We start from the raw sequence: 15,811 nt of genomic DNA on the forward strand, positions 1-15,811 counted from the left end.
ATGAATCCGAGGCATCGAAGGCATCCGAGCAACGTTTCCGAACGCAGCCTAAGTAATGGTAAAAAATATATCAATTTTGAAATTTTTGGTCATTCTCGGTATAAACTCCACCTCACAAACACGTATTAATGCGTATACTTTAATCCTGGAAAAGGATTTTCGAATTTGTGAAAGAGAAAAAAGTATTTGTTATACAAAAATTATATGATTTAGTCGGTAATACAGACTGCTTTAGGATCCCCTTAAGTCTATTAAAGTCTAGTTAAGTTCTATTTAAAAAAAAGTCTATTTAAAGTCTATATTAAAATTGATAATTGTTGAAATTTTGTTTTCGAATTACATATATTGATACAATTCGAGCAGTATTAATAATGGAACGTTTTAAGGTGACTCTACACGGTCAATAATACTATCGGTATTAACAAATATTGACAATATTATACTGATTGTGTGTGATTAATATTGACCTCTATTACGCAGCCCACTTAATCGAGTTTAATAACATCCGTTGTTATGAAATTGGCTAATCATAACTGTTCCTCGGAAGAATGGAACGATTGTGATTGGCCAATTTCGTAACTATGGATGTTATTAAACCCGATTAAGGGTGTCGTGTAAATGTAGTCATTGATGGATTGACGTAGAATATTAATGACGATCTGAATGTTGATTCTCGAGTATCAGTATCGCTTTATTAGGATCCATGTCACAATATGTATATCACAGTACAATAATGTATACGTAAAACTATAAAAGTGAAACATATTATTAATGATACTGATTGTGTAAGGTTGTAAAAATACTGAAAATATTGATGCATACTATCAGTATATTACTGATTCAGTATTACTGATCAGTATTATTGACCACGTTTATAGTCCACCTTTATAAGTTAGCGGAACAAAGTGATCAGAATTAATTCATATTAATATGATGTTCCTCTAAAGGAAAATTAAGTTAGCAGAATAATATACGTATAACGACATTCTACTTAAAAATAACGTAGGAACTTGTTGCTAATTTGGCTGTCGAAATATCAAAGTTTCAAATCCGTTACCTGCGAAATAAATGAAAATAATAATGAAAAATCTCTTAGCGTGCAGGCGGTACAAAAGTAAAATATTAATAAAAAATGTGTTGCTCGCTTAAATTTGGTGCACAGATATTTTCTGAATTTGTTGCTCACGAAATATACAGGTTACAAATTTGTTGCTTGCAAAATACGTGTAAATAACAACGAAAAGCCTCTCAACATGCAGGTGGTTCAAGAAGAAAATACAAGTAAAAAATTTTATGTTATTTCGTTTAAAATTGAACGCTGAAAGGTTTTTCGTTATTATTTACATTTATTTTGCAAGTAACAGATTCGAAACTTGGATTTTCGACAGCAATAAATTAGCAGCAAATTCCTATTTATTGTTGAGTACAATTTCGTTTTTGTGTATATATTATTCCGCTAACTTAATCTTCCTCTCTCTCTCTCTTTAGTGGAGCATCATTTTTTAAGAAAACTAACACAGCGAATTTTTTCTTTAGCAACTTTTTAGCAACAAATGAGCAACCAATAAAAATATTAATTAGAATTGATTCTGCTCACTTTGTTCAGCTAACTTATAATATCCATCTCGTCTATCCATTCAATATATCGATTTCCTCATTAAATTTAAACTCGATAAATTCGGTACTGTTGTCACGGCATATAGGTATTCTCCTCGCGAGTTTTACGCAAACCTTCTCCGTCTATACGTTGCAACGTCGATCGCGTTGCAATTCAGCGAATGGCTCTCTCGTAACTGTCTGTTCCGGCACTTTATGATTATGGACACTGTATTTACGATACACCGGATTAGAAATATAGTTCGGGTCGATGCGTATTTTAAGTCCGCCGTAAATAACTTACAGTTAATTCCGTCTTATCTCTTATGCATCGGATTAATGTTTTATTGGCGAAAACGTGGCCTGCATTCTTTGTTGCATCCAGTTCACTAGGCAAGTGATTCGTTTTTAAAGTGTTCGATTTAATCGATTTCTCAATAATCATAATTCTCGATACATTTCAGTATTCGGAAATTCAATTTGTAGGGAGATATTCGTGGAAGTTTGACTGGCGTGCCCTTTTTTCGCAATTGCTTTATCGTACAATTTTTCCGAAGATATGGATTTTACGATGTCTTAAGAAATCCTCTCCCAAGCTTCGATTTCCTGACGGACGCACAGGAAGTCGAGATAAAAGGGGAGAACGTGAGAAGGAGGAGACTCTCCATCCCCGGAGTTATGGCCGGTTTTACGTCAGCCTGCTCGTAAGAACGAGAGGAATTCGAGAGGTTCCGATCCAATTTGGGAATATATTCGCAGATTTGTTGTCGTCCCCTCTGTTTCCGGAAGATACAATATATATTACTTCCTGTCGATCAAATGGTATTCTATTCAGTTTCTTGTAAGTACAGAAATCAGCCCGCAGTCTCGACACGAATCTTGTTACCGAATCCTCTCTCCTAAATAGGAAACTGCAAAAATGGTTTCGCTCCATCTCATTCCTGAACTTATTTTATAATCCGCGTCCACAATCTAATAAAATAGAAAATTTGCAAATTGCAGCAGCGAACGTCAAAATTTTAGCGAAGTTTGTCGTGCTGCAAAGAGAAAAGGGTGAACCGCATTGCGCGAACGATGGAAAAGCGAAAGAGAGGGAAATGAGAAGGAAGAAAGAGAGACGGTGTTTTTAATCTCAAAAGACGGTATGGGTTTTGATCTCATTATACATCCCTGGAACGCAGCCCCTCGAGCCAGCGCTTTGCTCCTGTTTTCTAACAATCTAAAGAAATTCCAGTCCGAATAACTACACCGACGCCAGCAGGATCGCCTAAAGAGTTACGGTTAATGGAGGGGAAAAATACTGGGGTGGAATGACGGGAACGATTGCTGTGTGTGTGTGTGTGTGTGTGTATGAGAGAGAGAGAGAGAGAGAGAGGAAGGAAGGGAGGAAGAAGACATCGGGAGTGCTTGAGTGCACCAAGGAGTCAGTGGTGCAAGCAGTTTACCCGCGAAGGGGAGAATTGAAAATCAGCCACCGCGAGCGCGCTTGGTGGAATAGTTGCGAGTAAGGGATGAAGTTTTTCGCGGATGGTGGGGCGTGTTTCGTATTGGACTTTGCGGGAAATAAAGATGCCAGTCGCTTAGTTGGGAAGTTCATGTTGCCGTCGAGAGGAGAAGAAACGCTCGTAAACCGATCAATAGTGAGAACATAAAAATACGTTTTAAAATAACCGGAGATAACCTTGAACGCGACAGATCGGGGCATTTTTCCCTAAATTTAGGGAATTTTTAGTCGTGTCAGAGGACAAATAGGGTGAAAAATTATTTGGGATATTTTTCAGGGGATTTAAAAAATTTTCAGGAAGGATGTGTACCTATATGTATACGTACCATATACGTATGTATGTATACGTATGTGTATAATATGTGTATGTGCATATGTGTGCATAAACACATTTGCTAAAAACTTTAATTCTAATTTATTATTTTATGAAGCCCGATCTACATAAGACGCAGAACGTGGGTCGCAAGTTGCAAACTTGGTGTAACAGCTAATCTGAAGCGTCAGTTTAAAAATTGAGGATCTGCGATTCATGTTCTGCGTTTTAGGTAGATCGGGCTTTATAAAACAATAAATTTATAAAATTACTAAAAGTAGTATTTGTATTTGTTTTATATTTTTGATTTTTGATAATATTTTTGATACTTCATATATTTACTTCATTTTAAGTGCAAAAATTTTTAGGAGATTTCAAGCAACACTAACAGATTTATTCATACATATAGTATATGTAAAAATTTTCGCATTTCAAGTTTCTGTTCTAGAGAAAAAGTTACATGATCATTATTCCGAACGTCGGTTCTGTATCTTAAAACAAGGTGAAAAATTACAAAATGAGCAAATTTACTAGGTTAACTAAAATATAAATATTCTTTTAAATTCGCTCTCTCTCTCTCTCTCTCTCATTTTTGTAATTTTCACCTCAGAATCGATCTCTTGGAGTTGTTTTGAACGTTTAAGGAATTTTAGGAGATTTAAGTGGGGGATTTTTAGGGGGAAACGAAATAAATTCAGGGGATAGTCATGCGGACCATCTGGCAACATTGGAACGCGATAAAACTCAGATAAAGCATGTTTTAGTGCGAGCAATTCTACTGTGATAGAGTTTAAAGTGAGAGAATTGTTTGTCTGGAATAATGAACGAGGAATGATATGAATTAAGCGATTGGCTCAAAGCTGAATGAATATAACCGTAAAATCAATATCTCGTAAAATTGATAAGAAAATTTGCATCTACATATATATATATATATATAATCTTACTTCAATTATCCTTAAGTATTTTATTAAAGCAAGATAAATTCGAAAATAAGAGCAACCACCTGTATCCGTGAGTTAAAAATAAAAGTACTATCAGTACCTGTTAAAAATACATTTGAGATAGACACGGCCGATGGAATTTCACTGAAAATAAGAAAAACAAAGTACCGCAAAGACATAGAGAAAAAGGGTAGAAGAAAAGGTCATTCATCGTGGAAAGTAAAGAGGATAGAGAAGAGGTGGCAAGAAAATAAAAGTTGTCGGAGAAGGGATGTAACACAAAAATCCGCGCCACTTCGTACGAGAGCCAACTGTACGTCCATCTCTCTTTTCTCTCCCTTCTCCCTTGCTAGATTCAATGAATCTCGGAGTGACCTTAAAGGAGATAATCCAATTTCCGTTCGCAATTTCTCCGCTCGATCATCCATTGACTCGGTCGCCGTGCATTAACGAATTCCCAACCAGAATTCGATCGTAAGCAGGAGATCTCATGTTTTAAAGATTAATAATTCAATTTCGATTCACAGATTTGTGCCCATCGTAATTTATAAGGGCACATCAGCCGTCCGTACTAATTTCCATTAAGAATAACATTTGCAAGTCGAAAAGCAGTCGCAATTCTTCCCGCTCTTCTCCTTATTATACATTTCTTTTTCATACATTTCGATGATAATTGAACGATGAAAAAGTACGACAGTTTCTCTCAAGAAACCGGCAGCAGGTGGATGAAAATTAGCGCGATTTCTATACCGGCGATGACTCGCCGTCGCACGGAGCTACATAATTCGGAATTTTCCTCTTTGCATGGAATTACCCCTGCGCTCTCTCTCTCTCTCTCTCTCTCTCTCTCTTCTTAATTAGAATATTCATGCGGAAAGAATGCGTTTGATTACTTAATAGCCGCGACTCGCCGCGCGTATAAAATTATTAACGTACGTCAACTGCAAACTTAAACGCTCCACTGTTCTTCTCGTTCCCCTCTTACGCCTTTACCTCTCGCACTAATTGAAAAGCGGGAAGGTTTTAACTGGAAACGTGGTCCATTATTTCCTAAATTTACGCAAAATGTCAAGTACTTCATCAAAGGACTATTCCCGAAAAATGTGACACGCGCCAGATATTTTAAGCGTAACGACTCGGAAAATTGTTCCAGCACGATTAAAACTAACCGTGCACAGTTAAAAATTGTAATAGAAAGATAATTAAACTATGATAACGCATCGATAACACTCCAATAAATCCCGGCAATAATTTTTCAGTGAAATACATCGGGATCAAATCGATTTTAATCCCCGCTTCGAAAACCATATCCACGCGAGTTTATCGTAAAAGTAATTGCATACGATAATTCATCGTTAACATGTGCACAGATCGTGATTATCTCGCGGTGGGACGCCCAGGAGAAATAAACGAGCACAGGCTGCTGTGTATCGAGATGATAACTCGTACCCGCGTGTACCATCCTCAACCGCGAATATGGGTAGCCGGGCTGATTAAGAAGGAGCTCGCTCGGAGAGAGGTCGCGAGTGGCTCGGCACAACTATCGGTAAAGTTTAATTAGCGTTAACTTTACGATACTCCGCGGTAGGCCGACCGGTGGGTCGGCGTGCTTCCCACTCGCGCGAAATTAGACAGTAACAAAGAAGCACGGGCGAAATTAATATGATCGAACGGGAACTTAGTGGGGATCGATACAGTATCCTGTTGCGATCGCAGAAATCTTACACTCTAAGAAATATACGTGTGAATTTAATATCGTGCGATGTTTATATACACTGTTAAAAATTTCCTGAAATTTAATGTATTTTTAAGTTACACAATTTGAACTTATTATAATTTCATAACATTACGTTCAATTTTATATATTTGTAACTGAAAAGTATATTTGTGTACATGGAATTTAATGTATTTTTCATGAAAATTTATGAAATTTAATGTACACGTTCATTACATTTAAGTAACTACTGTAACTTAATTTTTAGTTAAATCATTTATTGCTTTTAATTTCGTTCATAACCACGAGCTTCATTTACATGTAAAGGAAGCTCGTGATTACATTTCTAACAGTGTAATTCTCATCAACATGATGTAGATTTAACACCTGGGTTTAAATTTAATATCACATAAAAGAAACGATTTTACTGAAGTATCTAAAAATTTAGATATGAAGGTCATAGAATTGTGATAGAAACTTATTGTGATGTTGCTCCATCAATTAAACATGTGAATATTGATTCTGTCAATTCAAAAGTGGTGATTTCAATGTTAACGACAAAAACTGGAAAATGCAGATTTACAAGCATTATTGGATGAAAATTCAGCACAATCTATTTCAGAACTTGCCAAAGAATTAAATGTTGATCGTACAACAGTTATTAAACTGTTACATGATATGTTGTTTAAATAAATCAATTTTTGAGGAAAAAACCGTCAAAACTAAATCACCCTCCTAATAAAATCACCTTATGTTGATGTTTATATCAACACGGTGAGAATTAGATTCAACACCTACATATTAAATATAATCCGCGCACTTATATTTTTTTGTTAGAATGATTTCTCGGGTTTCAGTTAAAGTTTAAAAGAGCTTATGTACTCTGCGACTTATAGGGTGCGTTCCGAGTTACGCATGAAGCGCATGATGTATCGTTTTATCCTTCTTTATTAAGGAGGTCCTCCAGTCATTTGACATAATATAGGACATAATATAGGAACTTGATCAAATTTTGAGAATAAATTTGTTATAAAAATAGAAGCATCCCTGAATTTTTGCAAATTCTTTGACCATTTGGATCAAAAGTTATTTCAATACACACCAAAGTAATATTTTTTTAATTTGTACTCTAATAGAAATATATGAAAATGTATTACAAAATAATGATAAAAATCTCAATTTTTTTATATAAGTGCTATATAAATTCAAAAATATTTATGTAAAGTTACATTGAGATGCGACATTAATTGTTCAGTAAATAAAATATTTATTTGTTATAAACTAATTGGTGACTCTCAATGAAATTTTACATAAATCATGTTTAGTACTTAATATATTTATATAAAAAAATGTAGATTTTTGTTATATTATTAAAAAAATTTTTGTTTATAACAATAAAACTAATAACAAATAAAATAAATAATCTATAAAAATGTGTTGCTCAATGAAAACAGAATGCTATGAACTTTCACATGTATGTAGTTTGTTTAAAGCGTAAATATTAATATATATGTTTTATGACTGGAGAAACCTCCTTAATTGATAAACAATAAGGACAAATGATGTATCATGCGCTTCATGCGTAACTCGGAACGCACCCCTAATGTCTTCCCGACGTTCAACTGTTACGCGAAAAAATCAGACGCGCAGAGTAGGTAACCGCGCGAAAAATTAAGGATTCGTCTTGCGCTGGCGAACGTTCGATCTCTTCTTACCTCTCTTCCCCCGACGACTCGCGACCGCGAGCAAGATAAATGGACGTCCTAGCTCGGCCCGTCTTATCCCGTAAGGAACACACAAACTTCGCTTTCCTCTCTCATTCTCGGTGAGTAAAACGATTCATTTCTAGCCAACCGCCATACTCTCCACCTTCCCCGTCGCCGTCGTTGTCTTTTTCTGCGACTACGCTGGATAAATGGGACACGCTCCTTCGTTGTCTTCCTTTTGCTCCTCTTATCATACGATCTTCCACGTTACCCACATTTTCTCTCCCCCTCAGAGAGCTCATAGGCGCCAACTTTCCGTACAACCGTACGACTCTTCTTTTTTTCCCTTCCCCCTTCATCTTTAGACATTGTGATGGATGTTTCGTATTAAAACTGTCGGCGCAGCCACGATGGATCGTGCGGATATTTAATTATCTACTCCATGAACGCTCCTATCAAATCTGCATGTTTTTTAAATCTTCAAACATTTTAAATATGAATTTTATATAGAAGATACTTTATAATTCCAAAATATAATTTATCCGTGATACCGTATATCGAACGGTCTCTGTAATAATTCAACAGTGGATACGGAAGTAATGCAGAGAAAACAGTTTCTGATGAATTATTATGTTAACTTAGTTCCATTATCATCGTCGCTTATTAATACAGTTTCTCAGCGTTTCAATTAGTTTCTTCGCTTCCCTCTCTTCTTCTATCTTCCCCGTCCCCTTTTCTCTTGGGATGTGTCTTGAATTTAATTATATTATTTAAGATATATGTTGTAGCAAACCATAACAGCTAAAAGATTAAGTTTATGGATATTAAATAAAATTCTAGTAAGGGGACGTTTCTATCAATACAGAACGTTCGAAAAACTATATCTCAATATTGAACATACAGGCGAAATCGCTCAGGGCATTGCAACTTCGACGCTTATGTTTTCTCAACGCCCTTATTCCTCTTCCGTTTCCCTTTTCTTTCCTGACGGAGCAAGCCGAGCAAACAGCTATAGGAACAGAATATCCCTCGCGAGATAAGGGAGTCAGGACGATCGCGGGTGAGAGCGAATAAATAGCAGCGGCAACGTTTTAGTCGTGAACTTTTTCCTTTTCAGGATGGTAAATGATGGTGCTTGTTCCCGATGGGGACGCGCAAAGGGGTAACAGTTTCTACATCTTATCACTTTCCAGTGACTTTTTCGTGAAATAGCATGTACGTAATAGAGAAAGAGAGAGAAAAGAGTTTGTAAAAAAAACCTATTGCATTTCTCTTTCTTTCTTCGGCAGATCTCGTACAATATATTTTCTATACTCTCCGAAGCTGACGTCAAAATCTGTAACAGTTACTGATGCTGAGTCTGTAAGATCTCTGTTTAATTTATGTTAGTTAAAAATCTCTGTAAAGTTAGCAACTCATATTGAATAAAAAAATAACTTTCTTACAGTTCTGGCTGCACCTCGAAGAGTTCTAGAGTTTCTTAATAAAATTAAAAATAGTTCTAGTAAATTAAGCTAAAAGAACTAATTAAGGCATTAATTAATTTTAATAAACCGAAGTGATATAACTCGTATAAAAAAAAGGATGAATATTAAGTATATTTTAATAAGAATAATCCAAATTTTTGCAGATGTAACATGAAAAAAATTTAATTGTTTGACGATACTTTTGATAATACCTTTGAGACTTTCACGAGTATTTTCTTCAGAGGCACCGGATTATCGCCGTTTTGCGGATTATCGCCGTTTCGTGAAGCTTGCCGTTTATTTCATCAGGACGAGGAGCGCTTATTAATTGTTTGACATTTTTGACAAAGAGATTTAATTGAATAAGTCCAATAAATCCATGTCAACTCCAGAAGATTTAAAATTTACAATATAGACTACATACATGATCTTCCCTATAAAAGTTTCTAGCTGGATGCGCAGTCGAATTTATTGTGTCAAGTAAAACTGAAGAAACGTTATCTCGAAATATTATTTTTAAAAAGAAAATCTGTCTTTTGTCGAAGAGAATTTCATAGTGTATTATCTAGACACACGTGAATAAATATGTTTTTCTCTCCTTCATGTTTACTATTAAAGCGCAGCGTCAGTTGTTTCTGACAGATCCGATATAGTCGACGTTCGTCGCCACAGGATAAATACTTGCAACGTGCTCCTCCTAGTCTCTCTCTGTCCTCTCTCTCTCTAATTCCGCGTTTATTCGCCGCTTCCGCTTCCTCCACTTCAGACTTGAAGGTTTATCTTCGTGTCTCTCTTCCACCAACTTGGTTTCCGCCAAGTTCGCATCACGAGCTTGACGTCGGTTTGTCTCACTTCATCTTCTCCGCCGCAGCCGGATTCATGGATCCGTTCGAACTTGGCGAGATTAACTTGGTCCTTGCAAGTCAGAATTAGGGACTCTAAACCTTAATCCCGAGGTTGCTTGGTTCAGCATCCCTACATTTACCAATTACGTAATTTCTCCAGAAAATCTTTGCTAAACACAGTCTTATGATATCTCCTCGAAATATTTCTCCGTTCATTAAATTAAAGGAGAGAAATATTATAAAATTTCGGAAAGAAATGAACTTCGTTTCTTTCAATAAATAATAAATCGTATTACGAATTTCTTTATTATTTCTGCCTGATTTCTGATAAGGCTATAAATTATTTTAATATTAATTCCGAACTGAGATAATATTCTTGAATAACAATCGAACAATTTTTCTTTGACTTCAGGTCTTGCACATCATAAATGAAGTGCTGGAGCCTGTGCGATCCAACTCAATGGAATCACCGGTCTACAACCCAAACGCTTTTCAATTTCTGAACCAGAGCGAGAATCTCAATTTAGGCGACCATCGCGTACGGTAAGTAGACTGTTCAGTAAATCAATGCCGGAGTTCGAGAGACTCGCTATTTACACGGCGATCGTTTTCGGTAGTAAGAGTGTCTGGCGGCAGATATAAAAGAGTAACGAGGACATTTATTGCGTTCGGAAAAAGAAGAGAAGAGAGCTTTTCACGCTCTCGAATCTTGAAACGATAATCTGCTTTTACACGTATATCGCGTTCTTGAAATGTTACTTTTTAAACGATATCCTTAGATTTTAAACGGTATTTTTAGATCTTTAGATAGTTATTGCTAAATCAATTTTCGAGAATTTCAAGAATTCTTTACCGTAAAAGGAAATCGCTTTAAAAAAGATACTTTTCAATCTGCAACAGACACGCGTTTAGTTATTACGATATGATCAAGCTGCATTTTATAAATTAATATAATTCTGTTGTGTAAAATTCTTTAATATGATTTTAGGTCTTTCCTAGTTCCTCACTAGATCTAAATAAACCAATCATATTAAAGAATTTCACAATAGTTACAAAGTTGTTTTCTCTGTTGAACAAAGCCAATGTATCATAAAATATGCATGGCCTGATACTGATCTAATTATCTTATATTGATTGTCTTCATCCTCTCGAACGGTTCCATAGACAATTTTAAAGTATTATTACGTCGACCCATCAATTAAAACACAGTCCTTCTAATTTAAATATAAATATAAAAACTTGGTACATTTAAACGTAAATAAATGCACGAACTTTTCTCGTTTGTCTTATTAACGTCGCCGCGTCTCGTACACTACCTTCGTAATTAACCCTTCTTTTTCTTTCTAGTACCTTCCGACAGCAGATTGTCATCGAGAAGAAGGAATCTATCTACAAGGCTGAAGGTCGTTTTACTTTCTTCATTCCCGTTGACGAGGGTTTCAAGGTAAGCGGCTTTAGCGACCTTCGTGAATTGATCATCCGAGGGGATGATTTGAATATGTCTCGTCGCGACTGATTTTCCCTTAAAAAATTCGAACACAACCACATTCGTTGCAATTTTATTGAATGTTAAGTAAAATAATTTCAATTAAATATTTGGTTAATGTAATAAAAAATAATTTAACTTTTCTAAATATTTAGTAATTGTTCTCAAATGATCGGTTATATTGTTATGTTTGGTAATACTTACTAAATATTTAAAAAAGTACACTGAGAAAAATTTCTGATTGGAAATAAGCCAGTAGATTCTGATCATATCAATCAAAACTCCAGTCATCATAATTGGACGTCTGGTTATCTCGACTAGAATTTTGATTGATATGATAGAATCTATTGGTTCGTCTATTTCCAATCAAAAATTTTGCTCAGTGTAAAATTATTTTTAGTTATATTAACCGAATATTTGACTGAAATTATTTCATTCAACATTTGGTAACTAGACTCTTTTTTCAATGTACTAATATAAATTAAACTTTTCTCTCGGCTTAACTCACTCATTATTTTTTCTAATTCTTAGAGCAAGATAAAAAGTAAGTTAAAGTTAAGAGAGATTAAAGTTAAATCTACATTGGTGAGAATAGATATTATTTAAAGGATTTGTTAAATTCAGAATTTATTTAATGTAATAATAATGCGTTATTCTTTGAAATTTTTAAACATGGGGGAACCTTCCGGATTAAAACGAATTTTCCAGGTTCGCAATGTTGAAAAGAAATGATTATTGCGTGACATGGCGATAGCACGGCTCTAGATATCGCAAAATTTACGCGCTCGTTCGGAATGTTCCGCGCACGGAACACCATGTTGCAGCGGCGTTACACGGGATGACGTTTTACCAGCGGATGTAAATTATTCCGTACGGATACGTACGCGTGGCATTTAGACGTTTCAAACGTCGGATTACAAACGCGACATTCCGACATTGTGTGCAAATCTATTTTAACGTCGAAGAAACATTGTACCGAGCGCGGCAGTGTCCTTTACAGACGGGCTATGTAAAAATTGGTATAAAATGATAAAGCCGCAATTAATGCGCACGCAGTTAGTGTACGTGTTTTGTAGAAGTTACAAGAACAACAAACTGTCTCGGATTTTTATATACAAACGACACTAGTCGACGTCAATTAAGTTCAAAATAACATTAATAATATAATTTTTACGTTTACAATGTAATTGCTACGTAATACCATGTATTATATTACATTTATATTATCAAGTGCAAAATTATATAATATTGACTGATATTATGTTACTATTAGTTTGTGTCGACTAGATAGGAATCTCGAAAAATGCCTGTCGCGTCGAACTTTCTCTTAAAAATTCTAAATAATTTAAAGTTTATCTGTTTTTTTTAATCTATTTTTCTATTATTTTCTCTATTCTTATTTACTTATCTATTTATTTATTATCTTCTCTATTTATTCACTTAGGTTGCGATCCGATTCACGCTTACAATGCTTTTGAAATAATGTCATCTTTGTTATTTATTAAAAACGAGGACAATTGATGTTCATAAGCATTGTAAGCGTGAATCAGACCACAGCCTTAAGCCCGTTCTACAATTGCAAAGCGGCGTTTACAATGAGATTTTAATCAATTTCTTATGGCCCAACCAGTAGACTATTCTCTTGATATTTGATTGTAATTGGTCAATCCTTACAATTACAACCACTTACAATTACATTTACGCAATTGTGGAATGAGTTTATAATAAGTAATTTTGCGTTGTACGATGAAAAATTTGGAGAATATCAACGCAGAAATTAAAGCTTAGGACTCATCGACAATTGTATATACTGAAAGAAAAGATTGGCTGAATATGGCATAGCATTTAATTGGTCGCAGCAACCAATTAAAAATGATATGCCATATTTTACCATCTAATTTGCTGCAGCAGCCAATCTTTTTTTTCAGTGTATGCATCACTAGTCTAGGTTCCACCGAAGTCCTCAATTGAGTTTCATTTCGACGCGATATGCTGTTTCTATTGAAAGTAGTGACTTTATCGATCGAAGCTGGAGTGAAATGAGCGCAATCAAATGTATTCCCATCGACTTAAATTTTGATTCTACGCCGATTAGGTATAAACTGATGCTTCGGCGAAAACTAGACCACTGATCATCGAGTCAAATCCAAACGAGACACAAACAAACGCGAGCAAGCAGCCTGTCTTTGGCGAACGCCGTACGAATACTCCTCGATATTCCGTCACGAATCCGAAAGTTACTTCAGAATTCAGAGCTAGAAAAGAACAGCGCAACATTATGGAGAAGCGAGATCACTTGTCCTAATCAAAGACACATAGAATGGACTGCGCCATTCGTGTGTCAAACTGGTCAACAAAAATGAATGAGAAAGGACTTGAAGAGGGCCAATTTTATCTCTTTCTATTCAACGGTGTAATGGGGAGAGAGAATGAGAGAGATTGGTCATCTTCATGCTTCCTCTCATTTTTGTTGACCATATTTGATACGAATGGCGCAGTTCATTCTATATGTGTTTGGTCCCAATCAATTTATTACGACGATTCTTCAATATATTCTCTTCGCGATGGTCCTAGTGATTCTTCTCGATTCTCCTCGCGACGAGTGGGTATCTCGAAACGCGAGTAAAAGATTGAATCGCTCCAACGGCCTGGAAAAACAGTCGAGCCGATGGCAACGTGAGCCGATGGCAACTCGATCCGATGGCAACTCGTTACGAATACCGAGAGTCACGTTGATCGCGGTCGAGCAGATTGATTTACCGACATGATTGCTCGTCGCCAGATTCACCACTTTGACTCTCGTCTCTGTACGCGAAATTCATCCGGAAAAGCCGCAAAAATCGTGAAGCGATTGCAGCACGAGAACCCACTATATCGGCGTGATGCTCGACGCGAACTGACCGGCGATTAATGAAATTCAATTACGCGATCGGCGCGTCTCGGTGCGGATAGATTTCTTTTGAATGGATTTTTATTGGAAACGCGTATTTACTTCGTATCGAATTATGTCATGAAAGTTACAGAACGCCGCTCGTGCAGTGAGAAAAGTATATATGTTCTAGTTGTACCAACAAAAAGTACGAACAAAATGCATTTTTATCACACCATTTAATCAGAATTTTGCTCTCATAAAAAAAATCCTACACTAGAAAAAATTTACTAAATCTTAATATATATTAATTTCTTTGAATAGTATTAATTGTACATTTACTTCCAGTAAATAAATATTTATTCAAAATAAAAAAGATAGCTAAATAAAATTAATGGTTCTTGCATCAAATAAATATATGTTTAGGAAATAAATTACGTTTAGTAAATATTTACTTAGAACTATTTCAATAAATATTTTAAAAAATTTAGTTTTTTTTTCGGTGTAGTACTGCAGTCCAATTAATCACTTTAACAGAACTTTTATCGTGCTAGTATAAAACTTTTGTTAATTGTACTTTTAATACTCAAACTAAATGATTAATTGGTCAGTATGAAATTTATATAAGAATGGTACCGTAATTGAATTTCTGATTGTCTCTATGAATATTTGATATAGATTTAACCGTAAATGTCTGATTTGTATATTTACTTTGTTGTTTGGTTGAATCTATCAGAATTCCAATTAATTGGAAACTAGATTTTTTCCTATGTGGCAAGAAATTTAGACATTTTATTTTTTAATTATTGTATAATTATTTTGTTACGTTTTTATTACTTAATTTTGAACGTGAAACGTTTATTATTGTCAAAGTGCTGTAAAAGCTTTTTAACAGCGCTTTTCTAAAGGCGCTTAGTACAAATTTCACACGTTAAAATTTTTCACTCTACCTTTTTCACGTAGTTTCAAGAAACGTTCATTAATTCTTGGCGGAAATAAGGACAATTAAAAATTATGAATTTCGCTGTGCGAATCCGTGCGCATCCCGCCGACTCGCGACTCCTCCGGTGTTTCATTATGCTCGCATCGCAGCACTTCGGCGCGGAATTCCACTTTTTCTCCAATTTTCAACGCCAAGCTCGCGTACTACACACAATAGTTCGCGCTCACGTAATCCAACTTGGAGCGTAAAAACGAGCCGGAGTTAAACGAGCCATCCCGTCAGAAATTACCGAAAGTTTCGCGCCTGTACATACGACGCGACGCGTCGGGCTCCGGATCCGAAAAAAAGCGAGGAAAGAAAGAAAAGAAAGAAAGGCAAAAAAGAACTGGTGGGAAAGCAAAGAAAATCGAGGCCGCCGAGAAGGG

General features: G+C 35.6%; 1 protein-coding gene across 6 annotated transcripts in view; it reads left to right on the forward strand.

Moving 5' to 3' along the window:
* The window catches only part of Fas1 (fasciclin 1 Fas1 domain-containing), a 379,369-nt gene that overhangs the window by 243,600 nt on the left and 119,958 nt on the right, over positions 1 to 15,811 (forward strand). For all 6 annotated transcript variants that reach the window (XM_018450497.1, XM_018450496.1, XM_018450501.1 and 3 more), the window contains exons 5-6: positions 10,501 to 10,631; positions 11,436 to 11,532. In XM_018450497.1, the coding sequence (XP_018305999.1) occupies positions 10,501 to 10,631; positions 11,436 to 11,532 (228 nt within the window). The remainder of the gene's footprint in view (positions 1 to 10,500; positions 10,632 to 11,435; positions 11,533 to 15,811) is intronic.

Source organism: Mycetomoellerius zeteki, unplaced genomic scaffold (genome assembly GCF_001594055.1).
Source record: "Mycetomoellerius zeteki isolate Tzet28-1 unplaced genomic scaffold, Tzet1.0 scaffold285, whole genome shotgun sequence".
Lineage (NCBI taxonomy): Eukaryota > Metazoa > Arthropoda > Insecta > Hymenoptera > Formicidae > Mycetomoellerius > Mycetomoellerius zeteki.